Raw genomic sequence first — 16,991 nt, 5'->3', positions numbered from 1 at the left:
TTTTTTTCCGAAGAAGGGTCCAGACTCGAAACGTCAGCTTTCCTGCTCCTCTGATGCTGCCCGGCCTGCTGTGTTCCTTCAGCTCCACATTTTAGCAGAGCTCAGTATTTATACTTCAAGATGTAAATATCACATTATCATTCTTAAACTTGAAGTTTAATTTAAATACAATTCAAAAATCTAATCCTTAAAAAAATTATTAAAGGAAGAGTGGGCAGAACATAGAATCACTGACCATTATATAATGGGCTGTGAAAATAGCAAAAGAACATTTCAAATACATCAAGACACTAACAGGCATTTTGTTCAATTGAATATAGCGTACATGAACCTCACATTGTAAAGAACCAAATATGAGGCCCAAGCAATGCAGCATTTAAATTTTATTAATTTTGTACTGAGCAGTTCTATTATAACATGTTAACTCATATTTTCATGAACACATAAATCAACATGCTAGTCATTTTATGCAGAATCAATTATCAGCATCCCCATAGTGTGAAGAGAATCAATTATAAAAATCTGTGATTATGACTGCACAGAATAATTTGTCTGTTAATGATTTTATTTCCAGACCAAAGACTTTTCAATGTGATATTTAGTAAATTTTCTTCACATATAAAGGTTGCAGGACTTATCAGCAGAAATTATTTCAGTGAATTATTTCTACTCTACACACTTTTATAAATATACTCTCTTACTTTACGTTTCATTTAAAAGTAGAACAAATCTATAACATAACCAGAAATATTTTTAGTGGGCATTTTGTTGGCAGCTGAATTATTTGTGGCTTTTGTGCAAGTCAGATTATAAATGCAGCATAATAAAAAGAAAATTAGCATAATATGTTGAATACGTATGCAGTGTAAAAAATGCTGAGTTTCTTATTAGATTCATTTAAATGTCATACTAATACACCAAGAGTATCTTGATTTTAAAAAAAAACTGAATTAAGAGTTTTAACTCAGGAGTACTGACATCTGATTACTAATATTAGGTTACCTTGGTAAACAACATTTTAGCCGTTTTCCAACTTCGATCTTTTGGAATTTTCCCATTAGGAGCTAAAAGCACCTGAACAGCAGCAGTAACATTGGTAACAATAGCAGGTGGATTTGGAAAAGTTCGCAATTCTGTCAAGTTTGACTATAAATACAAAAAGAAAACAAAATGTTCTGTAATTTTTGAGAAAAACTGCTAATAATGCTTCCAGAAAATATTGTAGTCTGGTCTTCATACCCTGTTTAGTGTGTTCAAGGCAGCATTTGCAGCACAAAGTGCAGGCTCAGCTTTTGCAAGGTCATCTTCAGATTGTTGCTGTTGCTTAGACACTTCTGCTCGGATGGCAGTCACCTGCAACAATACTTGAGGGTTTATTTTTACTTGGCTTATATTAACTTCTTTAAAGTTAAAGTTTGTAGTAGTAACAAGTTATTTGGCCAATTTTCTCTTTATCATACCATAGTTTTTATTTCTTTAAAAAAAAAGTCAGTCTTTCATTTGGGTTTTACTTTTCCGATTTGAATACATTACTATAACATTGAATTTTTAATCATCTATTTTGAGAAATACAAGTCTTCAAGATATGATGTTAAATATTAGACCAACAGAAAAGAAGTGGATAAAGCAGCATCCAATTGTATGTGATTTATGGAAGTGTCCTTATACAATGATTTCATAAATACTGACCAATTAGTATAATCTTATGCATTTTACACTTGTATTTTACCATCTGACAAAAACACAAGCATGTTCTTTTTGGTTTAAAAGAAATCTGGCTGAACACAAGCATTCTCTGTGAAAACTAAATCTAGATGTATGCAATTTTATAAACTATATTGAAAACCTCAGCAACTAGCTTTTTAAAACGCATATTCTTGCATGTGTCTTATCTGGACAAACTGTCGTCACTCATGCATATACCCTTTGCTCTTCAGCATCAGCAATAGCTTTCTCTTGATTCAGCTTTTCAGTCTGCTGCCCTACTTTGGTGATCAGTGCCTCAGCGTCTTTGTTCCTTTGGTGAAGTTCCATTTCTTGAATAGCTAGTTTTGCCTTCAGAAAGTCCACCTAGATAATTAAAACCAAGACATGCACTGTTTAAAGTATTAAAAAAAAGACTATGGTAACTGAGCTTTTAATTTTATTATATAATAAGACAATCCATTATCTTTAGGGTCAGGAAGTTAAAGGTAGTTGGTATTTGGGGAACTGTAAAGAATTCCTTTGTGCCTTGGTTAAAACAGTTTAATTATTTTCAGTCCTCTTTGGCTACATTCAAAGTTATATATTTCTCCAAAAACCCAATAGAGACTTATACACATGAGAAAAATGGCCAAGATATGCAGTAACGGATGTTACTTTTGGTTTGGTTATATAAATCGTAGTGTTAAAATTACTTAATCCTTGCTAAATTCTGTAAATACAAAATATACCTTTTCTTATCCATTCAGCTATGTAATTATGTCAACGACAATTTTGGTTCCAATACTTACTTGTGAAGCTGTAGTTTGTAGTTTTTGAAGACCATTCTCCAGTCGCTCCTTCTTTTGCGTTAGTTCTTTTCCTTTCTTACTCAGCAGGTTTTGATACAATTTAATTTGTTCTAGGAAACTTTTTGGAGTGGTATAGTTGTAATGTTTTTCATTCTGCTGATATTTCACACTAACATCATTCACACATATGTGTGCGTAAGCAATAAACTGAGCAATAGAAGATTTCACTTCAGTCTAGAATAAAAAAAAGTAGTGAGAAAACAACTATTATAAGCTATAAAAAAATGCATCCATAGACTACACAAAGGAAATATAAGTTTACTAGTCATTTCTCAGTACACTGCATAAATTAGTTAAATTAGATCAGTGTAAATGTTAACTGTATAAATTAATATATTTAAAAATAGTTACATAGTGAGTAGACATGTTTGAAGTAAAATAAAATGTGAACATATATGCATTAATAAATACACAAGTTTAGTCATTACTATATCACATATTTTGATCAGGATCATATGAAATGATTTGACATGCATTTACATTTATTTAATCCTTAATTCTGAATGCAAAAGAAAGATATTACTGTTATGATAGGTGTCTTGTGATCTAATGATGTAGTAGCAAACATCTTGCCTGTAGTATCAAAACACTACAAACTAATAACTCACTTTAAAAGGTTTAGGGTTTCAGAGATGGAATCTATGAAGCAAATCAAAACTATAGAACTTTATTTTGGCCCATACACTATCACAAAACAACATGAAAATTACACTAACTGGCTAGAGTAGATTATAAATAATAGCAAAAATATAAATTATTCATCTATTTGAAGAAAAATTATATGACATAGTTTACTGGATATCGACATTCTTCATTCCAATACTAAAAACACATAATACTTCTAGAATAATAAGCTGCATTTCAAAGATCTCATTCGAAGAATCAAACAAATTCTTTGACATGTCATGCTGTTTATACAAATACTTTTTGCCCTATTTCTACTTTGCATGGAAAATATATTTTCACAGTTGTCAGAATGATGGACAGGAAAAGAATGATCAGACTGTGGCTATGTGCATGTACCTATACACAATGGCTCAGCAGGAGTCATGGTGTGTTGGTGAAACTAACTGTGCCCCGTTTTTGAACATATTAAGTTTGTCTCCAGGACACACATGGCTTCACTAGGGTGCCTAACCTCATTCATAATAGATGCTAATCTTTTCAGGGCTGACTGATGACAGCACTTCCTGCCCTTCACGGAATTAGAGCTGGGTTTTATCAAAGGACTAGAACTGCTTGCTAATTAGAGTAATTTCCTTCATCATGAATTATTTATTTCCATTGGTAACTGATCATTGCGTCATTAATGGGATATTCTAAACTCAGTTTTCACACTAATGCACACTGTATCATAAGTGTTTAAAAAACTCTTTAAAACATGCCTTCAGGTCCAATACGTTCTGGGACAATATACTCCCATTTTAGATAAATTAACTGTCACTCTTCTTAACTTATTAAAAAATATGGGGTCAATTTAAGCCTGACAAGCAATAAATTTATATTACCGTATTGGAATGCAAATAAAGTTAACAAACACGCAACTTCACTGAATAAAACTGGTTTTTGAATTTCTTCGGAATGTTAATATAACATTTAATAAAATTGCATAAAACTGCATGGTGCATAATTGATACATAAAAACAAAAAAAGATTTTTGGGGTCTGTAAATGCATGAATATGTAATTAAAAGAAAATTTGGAAGTTCAAGGCTTTGAACTATGCATTTAAAACAAGTAACATACTCTGAAAAGGATTTTCAGAGGTTGCACTTTGAAATTCCATGTGTAAAACAATTGCTCTTCCAGTTAGATACTAAGATTTGTAGGATTACAGTTACTCGCATTTATAAGAAATGAAGCTATATCAAAAATTAAACACAGGCAAAAAAACATCCAGAGATGCCATCTTTGTATGAGAATTTTGTTTTGGATACAAGAGCTGCATTTACAGTGGAATTAATAACTGCAATATTTCAGTATAAGGTTCTATAATATGCAGTAGACTAACTTGCTAATTTTTCTACTTTATCAGGAAAGATCATGAAGTGGTTATTATAGCATTACTATAAAAATCCTTTTCACTAGTGAAATTGTTGGTTGATTGGAGTTGTTTTTATAAATGCTTTTAAGTGGACGGTATTCTTTTGAAAAATATGTAAAACCATTTGAAAATAAAATATGATTGTCTATTTAAGTACTGGTAAATGCATCATTGGAAGTTTGTACCCAAAAATTTCTAATGACATCAATTCATGACAATTTATTACAGCAATGAAATGTTCTACATGTTTGCCATCGGGAATGAAATATCAGTTTATCTATCATTTATTGGGTCTACATGGTTTGTTAGGGGGAAAATCAATTTTTAATTTCATGATTAAATAATTCTGTAGACGACAGGCAGCAAACACTACGTTGCTTGACATAAGGCACAAACTATATGAATTTTACCTCCAGTCCATCAATTTTTTCAATACAACTGTGGCTTACAGATTCCAGTGCTGTTTGAGGCCATGGATGAAACCAATCAATGGCTGTGCAGTTCACTACAGCTGGAAACTTCCTTGCTCTCATCCGAAGAACAAAGCCCACAGGAGAAAAGCACAGAACAACCTGAAAAATACATGTTTACTATCAAAATTATGTGCAAGAGAAACTTGCTTTAATGTTTTTTTGAGCTGTAGTCCCAGGCATTCAATTGGTTAGAAGAAGAGTTTCTTCCATGGTAGAGGCTTGGGTGAAATATGCAGAGAAGAGAGACATCGATGTTAATATTAATGAAACAGGAATAAAAACGGTATTCCTTGCAACTGCCATATTAATAGGCCAGCTCTACAGGTATAAACTACAGGAAAAATGAACTGCTTTTGCAGTACGTTGCTCCATTGTCCATAACTTTGGGAAAGAACTGTAGGAATTCTAAGAAAAAAAAGTATTTATTTAGTTTCTTCTGGGGTTGTGGGGCTTTTGCAATAAAGTTACAACAGACGAATGGATGATCCCCTGTGGAAACTGCCACCATTCATAATGGAAAATAGGCTGATGGTAAGCTTAATATAAAGATGCCCTTAGGATTTTTAAGTTGTCTTGAATTCAATTCCAGTTCTGTAATAAAGCAGTCATTGAGACAGCAAACATTGCAGAGAGAAATGTAATGGGAAACATCTGGGTTTTAAATTTTCAAAGATGCCAAATTGTTCTCCTCCTCAAAACACTACATTAAGTAGTTGAAAAAGCTGAGGGAAATTGCAATATTGTTTGTGTTGTGGATGCGAATATTGATTTGTTTGTTTTGGGATTCTATGCATCGACAAATACAATGTTAGATTCAAAATTATATTGTAAAATCAGTTAATCATAGATTACTCATTTAAGTTAGCTGCGAAATTCAATTCCGTTACCATCCATAGCTCAGTACCATCTCGGTCCAAAATGGCATCTATGCTGCATAATCACATTTCTGGTACTAAAACAAAAACAGAGTGCTGGAGAAACACAACAATTCCAGCAGCATTTGTTGAGAAAAAGTGTTAACATTTTGAGTCTAGTTACCAGTTGTCAGAACTGTTCTTATGACCGGTCAGTGGACCTCTGTTTTGCTCTCAACAGATTCTGCCAGACCCATTGTGTTCCTCGAGTGCTGTTTCCATTTCAAATCCCAGCATCCATAAGTTCTTTGTCTTTACTGGTACTGGCCTTGCTGGAGGTTATTTTGGTTACAGTATTAGTATGGGTGATGGCAGCATGCATTGGCAGTAAGCAGAGGAGTCAGATCATAACATCAGATGCTGATTTGATTACAGCAGTCAGTATCATTTTTAACCTGAATGCTCCATTCATTCTTAAAATTTCAGGTTAGTTTTTCATTGTTTTCTACTAGCTATTGCTGAGTTAGTAGAAATGTCTGCAGGTTTGTTCAGCACCTTGAAATTGGTGAGGGGAATGGTTGGCACCTGGTTGAAGGCTTTGGTTCTGACTTTAAGAGTTCTGCTTATATCAACCATGGTTGCTGTAGTTTCTATTTCACTTGGCCTGCAGGAGAAGGTACATCAGTCTTATGCCACAGTGAGATCATGCTTTATTTCAAAAATGATTCTTGAGTGTACTTGCCAGAGAAAACAATTGATTCTTTTAAAATAAATAGCTGAAGCCACATTCCAATCTCTTGAAATCACAGTTTCAGAAATAGCTAAACATTAGCATCAGTGTACATTCTACATTCTTAAGTCACCTTAAAACATGTCTGTAGCATGTCACTGGGAACAATTAACTTGAAGGAAGGTGAAAGGTGACCATCTCCTACCAAAACATTATCAAAGCATCTCGACCAATGCCTGAATTCACAAGTGGTGGGCAACAAGTCTTTATAGAAACACTTGGATAGTGGGGCTCTGGTATTAAACAGGTGTGCCCAGATGTATTCTAATCTTGTTAGCCAGACTTCGGAAATCTATTAGCCATGAGCATATTTGAGTCACTGGGCATTTGGAGGGAGAAAATTACGTGATAAGCCAGTCTTCTTGTGTTTAACTATTTTGGCTGCAGGTTGCATGCATAAGCAGTGCTGAAGAAGCAATACCTGCATGAGTTCCCTCTTTCTCTCTCTCCATTCAACTTGCAAGTTTTGAAACAAGTTTGCTGATGACTGTCCATGTGCTGCAGACAGATATTAAAGAACTCAACCTAGTGGCTGCTGCCTCCAGAAATAAAAAGAAATCAACCATCAAGATTATTACCATCTAAACTACAAACTCAGGAGGAACATACCAATCAGCCGGAAATAAACGTATCACCAATCTTCAAGACCAAATAACCAGACAGAGGATTTTTAAAATTATTCATTCATGGGTGTTGGCATTACTGACAACTTTTGCCCATCCCTAACTGTGTAGAGTTATACAGCATGGAAACAAACCTTTTGGTTCAACCTGCTGACCAGAAATCCCAACCTGATCTAGTCCTATTTGCCAGCATTTGGCCCATATCCCTCTAAACCTTTCCTAATTCATATACCCATCCAGATGTCTTTTAAATGCTCAAATTCTACCAGCCTCAACCACTTCCTCTGGCAGTTCATTCCACACATGCACCCGCGTTTTCCCTCTCACCATAAACCTATTCCCTCTAGCTTTGGATGCCCCCAACCTAGGAATAAGACCTTGGCTATTTACCCTACCCATGACCCTCATGATTTTATAAATCTCTGCAAGGTCAGCCCTCAGCTTCTGACACTCTAGGGGAAGAAAAACCTGCCTATTCAGCCTCTCCCTATAAATCAAGCCCTCCAATCCCAGCAACATCCTTGTAAATCTTTTCTGAACCCTTTCAAGTTTAACAACATCCTTCCTATAGCAGGGAGACCAGAACTGTATGCAGCATTCCAAAAGTGGCCTCACCAATGTCTTACACAGCCACAACATGACGTCCCAACTCCTGTACTGACTAATGAAGGCAAGCGTGCCAAATGACTTCTTCACTACCCTGTCCACCTGCAACTCCACTTTCAAGGAACTATGCACCTACACTGCTAGGTCTCTTTGTTCAGCAACACTTCCCAGAGCCCTACCATTAAGCATGTAAGTCCCATCCTCGTTTGCCTTACCAAAATGCAGCACCTCACATTTATCTAAATTAAACTCCATCTGCCACTCCTTGACCCATTGGCCCATCTAATCAAGGTCCTGTTGTACTCTGAGACAATGTTCTTCACTATCAACTACACCACCTATTTCGGTATCATCTATAAACCTACTCACCATGCCTCCTATATTCACATCAGAATCATTTATAAATGATGAAAAGCAGTGGACCCAGCAGTAATCCTTGTGGCACACTGCTGGTCACAGGCCTCCAGCCCAAAAAGTGAACCTCTATCACCACCCTTTGTCTCCAACCCTCAAGCCAATTTTGTATCCAATTGGCTAGCTTCCCCAGGATCCCATGTGATGTAACCTTACTAACCAGTCTACCGTGCAGAACCTTGCCAAACACTTTGCTGAAGTCCATATAGACAAGGTCTACCACTCTGCCTTCATCAATCCTCTTTGTCAAAAAGCTTCAAAAAACTCAATCAAGTTAGTGAAACATGATTTTCCATGCACAAAGCCATGTTAATTAACCCTAATCAGTCCTTGTCTTTTCAAATACTTGTAAATCCTGTCCCTCAAAACCCACATCCAACAACTTACCCACCACTAATGTAAGGTTCACCAGTCTATAGCGCCCTGGCTTTTCCTTACAGCCTTTCTTAAATAATGGCGTCACATTAGCCAACCTCCAGTGTTCTGGCACCTCACTCATATATGTCAATGATACAAATATCTCAGCAAGGGACCCAGCAATCCTTTCCCTAGCTTCCCACAAAGTTCTGGGAAACACCTGATCAGGTCCTGTGGATTTATATACCTTTATGTGTTCTGAGACCTCCAGCACCTCCTGTTCTGTAATATGGACTCTTTTCAAGACATCACTATTTATTTTCCAAAATATCCTAGCTTCCATGTCTTTCCATGTCACAGTAAATGGTGGCATGAAACATTCATTTAGTTTCTCACCCATTTCCCGTGGTTCCATACGTAAGCATCCACATTGATCTCTCCTTAGTTACTCTTTTGCCCTTAGTGTACTGATAGAATCCCTTTGGATTCTCCTTACCTCTCTTAGCCAAAGATATCTCATGTCCCCTTTTTGCCCTCTTGATTTCCCTCTTAAGTGTACTCCTACTGTCCTTATAGGGATTCACTTGATCACAGCTGTCCAAATCTGACATATGCCTCCTTCCTTATTTTGACCACAGACTTAATTTCTCTCATCATCCAGCATTCCCTACATCTACCAGTCTTGCACACTTACAGGAACATACTGTCTCTGAAAGTTGCCACATTGCTGTGGGTCTGGTGTCACATGTAGGCCAGACCAGGTGAGGACAGCAGTTTCCTTCCCTGAAAGACACTAGTGAACCAAATGGGCTTTTCTGACAATCGACAGCAGTTTCATGGTCATCATTATAGTATTAATTCCAGATTTTTATTGAATTCAAATCCCACCTTCTGCCATGATGGAATTCGAACCCGAGTCCCCACAGCATTACCTGAGTTCCTGGATTAATAGTCTAGTGATAATACCACTAGGCCATAGTCTCCCACTCTGTAATCTATTTGTGAGTGTGAGAAAGCTGGATACTTTTATTACTTTACATAAACCATGTTAAGTACTATAAGCAGCATGCTCTTTCTTTTTGAAACTCTAATATATTGCTTTAATTCAAATTTTTTTGTGGTCAAACAAGCAGTGATAAAGTGTTCATCAATGCCAATGCATCAATAAAAATTTGGAAAGCATTATGATATCATGTAAGACCATGCGTGGGAAACTTCAATTTTGGTGACATAGTTTATTACAGGAGCCATGAAGTGGAGATACGGGTGTTGAACTGGAGTGGAAAAAGTCAAAAGTCATACAACAACAACTTATAGTCCAACAAGTTTATTTCAAATCACCTGACGAAGGAGCACACTCTGAAAGCTTGCGATTTTAAATAAACCTGTTGGACTATAACCTGGTGTCGTGTGGCTTCTGGGTTTATTATAGGAGACAAGGGTGTAAGGAATGGAAAGGTCGGAGTAAAACTACAGGACATGATGGGAAGACTCAAATAAAACAAAATGGAAATTGGACTGTAAATCATATTCCTCACAATTAATAGTATTGCAATAAGAAATTTCAAACTGAGAAAGTGGGAGGTGGTGATAATGAAGCACATTGGACATCAAGTGCCCATGGATTCTGAGAGTTACAGATGGATCTGATAGTTCAAGGGGTAAATGTTGATGCTTTTTCTGATCATGATGAACAAGAAAAAGCAATCTCATCTTGGGCCTGTCTGCCTAAAGTAGGTTCCCAAGTATTATACCGGCCAGAACAATCAGATAACTGAACAATGGCCACTTAGTGGGATGAGCAAAGTCATTTGTGGTCAAGTATGAGAACTGACTATATATCCAGGAGGAAAAACAAGAGGTCAGAGCCATTGATTAGCTGAAGTCAGTTCAAGATGGAGAACAAGAAAGTACAGCTCAAATTCAAGTAATAATTCAAGACATATAACTTGGTTATGCAAAAGATCACAAAGTAGAAAGCATGGTTAGTAAGCAGTCTGAAAGGAGTAATCTAGAAACAACTATACAAGGAAGAGGTAACAGGCAAATAAGAGGACAGAGTCACAAGGGAAGTGCCAAACCTCCTTAGAAACAGGTCAGAAGCAGAAGTCCCCTTCATCAAGGGGTGTTTTTAGCCATCAATATATTAGAACATAAAATAGTAATAGTTAGAAAATTGGGAAGAATATGTGTATATTCAGAGTTTACAGATAATGGCCAACCTGTTTTTTGACAAAGATGGAACTGTACAGAAATTTTTTTTTTAAACAGATGTCAAGGCTGGGTTGGGTTCCAGAGATTTTACGGAATGTTTAAGCAATAGGGAGATCAGAATAGACTCATCTGCAGCTGAAAAAGTGATGTTGAATTTTTTTTTTGACTATTTTAGCTACTGATTCACGGAGGTGCAAGTCCATAGTTGTAAAAGCAACTTTTCTGCAAGGAACCAGCTTCAGAAAGAAGTGTTTCTGCTTCTGAAGGAAAGAAGCATTTGACATAGAAGGGAAAATCTGGAAGTTTAACAAAATGCATTTATAGTTTGAATGATGTTTCCCCAGTGTAGTAATTTATGATGAGGCCTGAAATTAGGCTAACACAACTCAAAGCAGATCCTGCAGAATTTTCATGGCAATACGGTGAAGAACTTTCAGGCATTTGTTGAGTCACATGGATGATCTCTATGGGTGGCACTAATGAGTTCGAAAAAATGCTCTAGATTAAATTTGGAAGAAATTTTTAAAAAATTCATTCACAGGACGAGGATGTCGTTGGGCAAGCCAGCGTTTATTGCCCATCTCTAATTGCCCAGAGGGCAGTTAAGAGTCAACCACATTGCTGTGAGCCTAAAATCACATGAAGGCCAGATTGTGTAAGGATGGCAGTTCCCTTCCCTAAAGGATATTGGTGAACCACATGGGTTTTTCCAGAATTTTTTTGTGTATTGAATTCAAATTCCATCATCAACAAAACTGTCAATCAAGCTTCTGCCACTTTAAAATTGCAGATAAAGCAGGCCAAAGTCAGAAGTAATTCTACATCAACAATCTTACTTGGAGCATGTCAATCCCATATTTGGCTGTGCCAAAACATTCAGCTGCCTCTAAAGATGGAATGTAGCAGCTGTGGAATCTTGTAGGACAGCTCAATTAGTTAGGCACACAGACAAGGCTGGGTGCAAGATTTGATGTGTTAGAACTTCATTTTGTGGTGAGAAATCTGAAGGTTGAGGATGTCTCAAAGGTGAAATATCGAGAAGTTTATACTAAAATTCTCTACTTTGTGTGATCACCTAAAACTAAAACTAATTTTTTTTTGCAATACCTCCTATGTCAACCTTAGTGCATGGCCTACCAGTGCAGGTGGGTTCACAATATTTTTCAAAGCAGAGCATCCCAGCTTTTGAAGTGGAAGGGCTGGCTTCAAGTCCCATCTGAGTATTTCTAACACTTTCGCTTTTAATCATAGCTATTCATTTATCAGATATTCCTGCTATTGGTAAGACTTTATAGGTTATAAATCTCTTTTGCAGACTATTTTACAGACCTTAATGAAATATTTTAGTTTAAAACCTGTTCTGAATCTCTCTGTGTTAAATGTTAGGTCAAAAATATTCTTGTTTATGTGCCAAAGCAAAAGATAAAATCCATAAAAAAATTAAATCCACTATTTCTAATATTTTCAATACAATACACCTGGAATACACAACAGGTGAAATATACTATTGCATTGTCACTTGTTCGTTGACAAATAACTAAAGACACAAATTTTGACAAAAGATAGCCTTAATAATGAAAATATTCATTTCTTTCTCCTGTAATTAGCATTCATCTGAATTTTGTGAAACTGAAATATGCTGCGGTAGAGTACAGAATATTGCTATGAGAGAATATCATGTTTTTTTTCTTTTGTTAAATTGAGAATTCAAATACATAGCTGCTCTCATGTTACACATTTCTGATATTGGAACACAAAACAACTTATTTTCTGCATAGAAATAAATAAATTTTAATCGTGCAGTGGAAATTAGTATACTGTATGTCATTATAATTAACAGATTAAGCAAAATAAGGATAATGTTAGATGACCTTTAACTGTTGGCGAATTCGGTCAATGAAGAAATGCCAGCAATTCTCTCTGGTGTCCAATAATCCAAGACCTCGTAGTTCCATTCTCATGGTAGATATAATACTGTCCACTTCTTCATCATTGAACAAATCTGGAATATCTCCTGAAACACAACAGTGCATTTGTGTTGAAAATTTCAAAGCAATATTTTCCTTAGTTTTCCATATAAACATAGATTCAAACTACAGGCATTCAAATATATGCAAACCCAGTAATATTGTCATTCCATAGAGAAGAAAAATAAACCATTAATTAAACAGAAAATCTGTCCATGGAATTTATGCAAAAAGAGCTGCATTCTGATTTGAACAGAAAATCTGTGTGGTAGTGGGCAAAACTACAGGTTAGTTAACTTGAATGTGTTGACTGAATGAAGACATACTGTATAGGATATAACTCTAAAATTATTTTATATACTATTTTAGATACATTATACATAGTAAGTGTATAACTATTACATGAAGCTAGTGTCATGACTACATTAGCATGTGAAACATGAACTGAAATTTTTACGGCTTGTTTAGCTCCCTTTTTAGGTTATGCAATTTAACCTAAATTGTTCCAATTTAAAAACAAACAACAACAAAGCTTTGTTCTTAATCAAGATCAAAAGTTAGTTTATTGCACAACTATAGTTGAAAATTACCAAGTAAAAAGTTAGCTGAAAATACAAAAATTAGGAGTAGGACTAGTTAAGAAGATACACAAAGATGAGAGTAAGATCAGACTGTTATTGCTGCAGATCTGTTACTTGCTTGAAGATTAGCCTGAGGCGAAGGGGCTGAAAACTTGAAGCTAGAATTCAGCATGCATGATAGTTATGTAGTTGAATAGTAGGACGTGATCTCAGTAAGCAGAGCAGGATTTGGGAAGTAGAGTGAACATTTCTTTCTCTTTACTAGTTCTCTGGCTGTGGCACTTGCAGATTGCCTGCACTCTTTCAACAGAACTGAAGTTGATTTCTGCAAAACTTTCTTTTTGTTCTCCCTTTGGTTGAAATGCCCCTCCTCTGGTGTCTGGAGTGTTTTCCTGGAGTTCTGCTTTAAAAAGTGTTTCACATCTGTCATATTCAGATCAAAAGCTTAAGATGGTTGCTACACTATGACGAATCACTGCTTCACAAAGCAAAGTAAATTGTGCTGAAATTTTTGTGGCGCCCTTTAATTCTTACACTTCTAGAGTCTGGCGCAAAGGTTAATGAAATCCTAAATGTTTCCTTTTATGATTGCTGTCAAGATGTACACACCCTACTGTGTGCATTTTGACTAACATTGAATCAAAAAGGAGCAATTATGAGACATCTTGGAATCACCTTTTTTTAATAGGAGATCCTCATTTCAGAAAGTCAGATTAGACTTCTTTATAAAGTATGCATTATGATTACACAGTCCACAAGGTTATAAGAAATAGGAACAGCACCAGGTTGTTTGGCCCCTCAAGCCTACTTGGTCATTCAGTAGGATCATGACTGATCTGACATTCCTTCTGTGCGCTTTCCTGCCCTCTCCCTATAGCCCTCGATTCCCCTACTGATCAAAAATCTATCTCAGGCTTAAATATACATGAGGATTCCGCCCCCATAGCTCTCTGTGGCAAAAAGAGTTACAAAGATTCACAAGTCCGAGAGAAGAAATTCCTCATCTCAGTCTTAAATTAATGCCCCATTATTCAAAGATGATGTCCTCTGGTCCTAGACTCTCCCATGAGGGTAAACATCCTCTCAGCATGCACCCTGTCAAGCCCCTTAAGAATCCTATTATGTTTCAATAAGATCAGCTTGCATGCTTTTAAATTCCAGTGCATAGAGTCCCAACCTGTTTAACATTTGCTCGTAAGATAATCCCTCCATACCAAGGATCATCCTTCTCTGAACTGCCTCCAATGAAATTATATCTTCCCTAAAATAAGGGGGCCAAAAATGCTCATAGTACTCCAGATGTGGCCTCACCAGCACCTTATACAGTTACAGTAAGACTTCCCTATTTTTATACACCAAACCGTTGAAATAAGGGCCAACATTCCATCAGCCTTCCTGTGTGTTAGTTTTATGCACAAGTACCCCCAAAGCCCTTTGTGATGCAGCTTCCTGCGCAATTTATTCTCCATTTAAGTAATGTTCTGTTCTTTTGTTCTCTCTTCCAAAATGAACAACTTCACATTTTCCCACATTATACTCCATTTGCCGGCTGTTTGCCCACTTACTGAAGCTATCAACATCTCTCTGCAAGTTGTTTGTATCCCTCCATAACCTGCCTTTTCACCTATTTTTGACCCATCTGCAAATGTGGCTACAATACATTCAGTACTGTAGTACCCAACTTCAGCATAGTACTTCCTTCCTCAAGTCATTAATATGTATTCTAAACTGTGGTCTCAGCACCAATCCCTGTGGAAGCACATTGGTCACAGGTTGCCAATCTGAGAAAAAATCCTTATCCCTACCTGTTAAACTTGCCCATGAACCAATCCTTATCCACTCCAATATACTACCACAAACATCGCTGGCTCTTATGTTATGATTCAAACACAACACATCTATTTGTTTCTTTATATCCAGTCTAATTGAGACTTCCGCAAAGAACTCCAGTAAGTTTAGTCCTTTCATAAAGCCATGCTGACTCTGCTTGATTCGGACACTAATAATCTTAGAATTAAAAATGAAAGTTGGAACAATGGCAGAACATTGACTTCTGGCTTACCTCAAAAGGCCTTAGAATGGATACATGGTAAGGTTCACAGTTTGCATATCATTATGAAGCTGCCAAATGACAATGGCAAAAACTGGAGGACATCCATACTTCAGCATAATCCCCCAGAGTACCACACAATTTAAGAATTAAGGGCTTTTAAGGAATTAAAGAATTAAGAATTAAATTAAAAAATTTAAGATTAAATTGAATCAAAAATGCTATGTAAAGAGATTAATGCTGTTTGCAACTTTTTTTTGCAGTTGGAGAGCTTTGAAAATCATGTCAGGCATTCCACTTGAAGACGTGAAACCACATTAAATTCATGGTTAAGTCCTCAGCAAGTGTAATGAGTCAGTTCAGAAGGTTCCTTGTACTGATGTTTTCTGCCAATGGAAAGCAAGGTAATGTCTCTGTTTCCACAGTTGAATGTGTCCCCTTTCGTCAAGACTGTCACAATCATGGCATCCTTAAGATCATTCAGGAATTTCTCTTCATTCTGGATCTGTGGATCAAGGCCATGGAGTTTTAATACTACCTCCTTTTCTCCGTGCTCAAATGTTTTAGCGAGGATCAAATGACTGTTGTTTTTCATGTATTTAATGGTTTTTATTGTCTCCATATGCTGGACTCCAATACGATCTCTAACTGAGCATTGTGCAATGGAGTTGAAAACAGACTCAAACAAGAATAGATTCTTTATTGGAAAGGTATTTAAAATGCTCCCCCAGTGGGCACTGACAGTTTCCTTTCCTTGATCAGATCACTCCCATTCTCGGTCCTCAAAGGAGTTTGTCCTTGTGTAGTCGGCCACAAGTAATTTTTGTGGCAGTGAAGGAACCAGGAAATCATTCATGTCAGTAAATTTCGAATTTTCTTTGCCTTGTTTTTCCCCCACCTTTTCTTCATGTAGTTGATGCTCCTTTACCTCTGCCTTTGCCTGTTGGCAAGCCAGCTCCTTTGGTTTGTGTTTCACATCAATACCCTGTACAACTGTAATTGAATTTTCTGACTCTTATATTCCAATTCCTTTACAATAAACAACATTCCATTCACCTTCCTAATCATGAGTTATACCTGCATGATAACTTTTTGTGATTCATGTACTAGGACATCCAGATCCCTCTGCACTAGTGTTCTGAAATCTCTCCTCATTTAAATATGTGCCATGTCTTATGGACACTAGGTCAGTATAACTTTAAGAGGCATGTATTATATTATCATACCCTTGAGGGAATAAAGGACTCAAATTCAATCTTACCTCAGATCAGTTGAAGCATGACACTTTCCTGAAAACATACTACAATAAATGTCTGAGACAACAAGGTGCAGGGCTGGATGAACACAGCAGGCCAAGCAGCATCATAGGAGCAGAGAGGCTGACGTTTCGGGCCTAGACCCTTCATCAGAAAAGGGGGAGGGGAAGGGGGTTTTGAAATAAATAGGGAGAGAGTGGGAGGCGGA

General features: G+C 36.5%; 1 protein-coding gene across 1 annotated transcript in view; it reads right to left on the bottom strand.

Moving 5' to 3' along the window:
* dnah9l (dynein, axonemal, heavy polypeptide 9 like) overlaps window positions 1-16,991 on the bottom strand; it is a 365,602-nt gene that overhangs the window by 124,503 nt on the left and 224,108 nt on the right. The window contains exons 54-59 of the mRNA XM_048599208.1: window positions 12,801-12,943; window positions 5,009-5,170; window positions 2,496-2,729; window positions 1,924-2,070; window positions 1,240-1,353; window positions 1,003-1,146 (exon numbers count right to left, since the gene is read on the bottom strand). Of these exons, the coding sequence (XP_048455165.1) occupies window positions 1,003-1,146; window positions 1,240-1,353; window positions 1,924-2,070; window positions 2,496-2,729; window positions 5,009-5,170; window positions 12,801-12,943 (944 nt within the window). The remainder of the gene's footprint in view (window positions 1-1,002; window positions 1,147-1,239; window positions 1,354-1,923; window positions 2,071-2,495; window positions 2,730-5,008; window positions 5,171-12,800; window positions 12,944-16,991) is intronic.

This window comes from Rhincodon typus, chromosome 7 (genome assembly GCF_021869965.1).
Source record: "Rhincodon typus isolate 14 chromosome 7, sRhiTyp1.1, whole genome shotgun sequence".
Classification (NCBI taxonomy): domain Eukaryota; kingdom Metazoa; phylum Chordata; class Chondrichthyes; order Orectolobiformes; family Rhincodontidae; genus Rhincodon; species Rhincodon typus.
The sequence above is the reverse complement of the archived record's forward strand: the minus strand, read 5'-3'. Positions and strand labels throughout refer to the sequence as shown.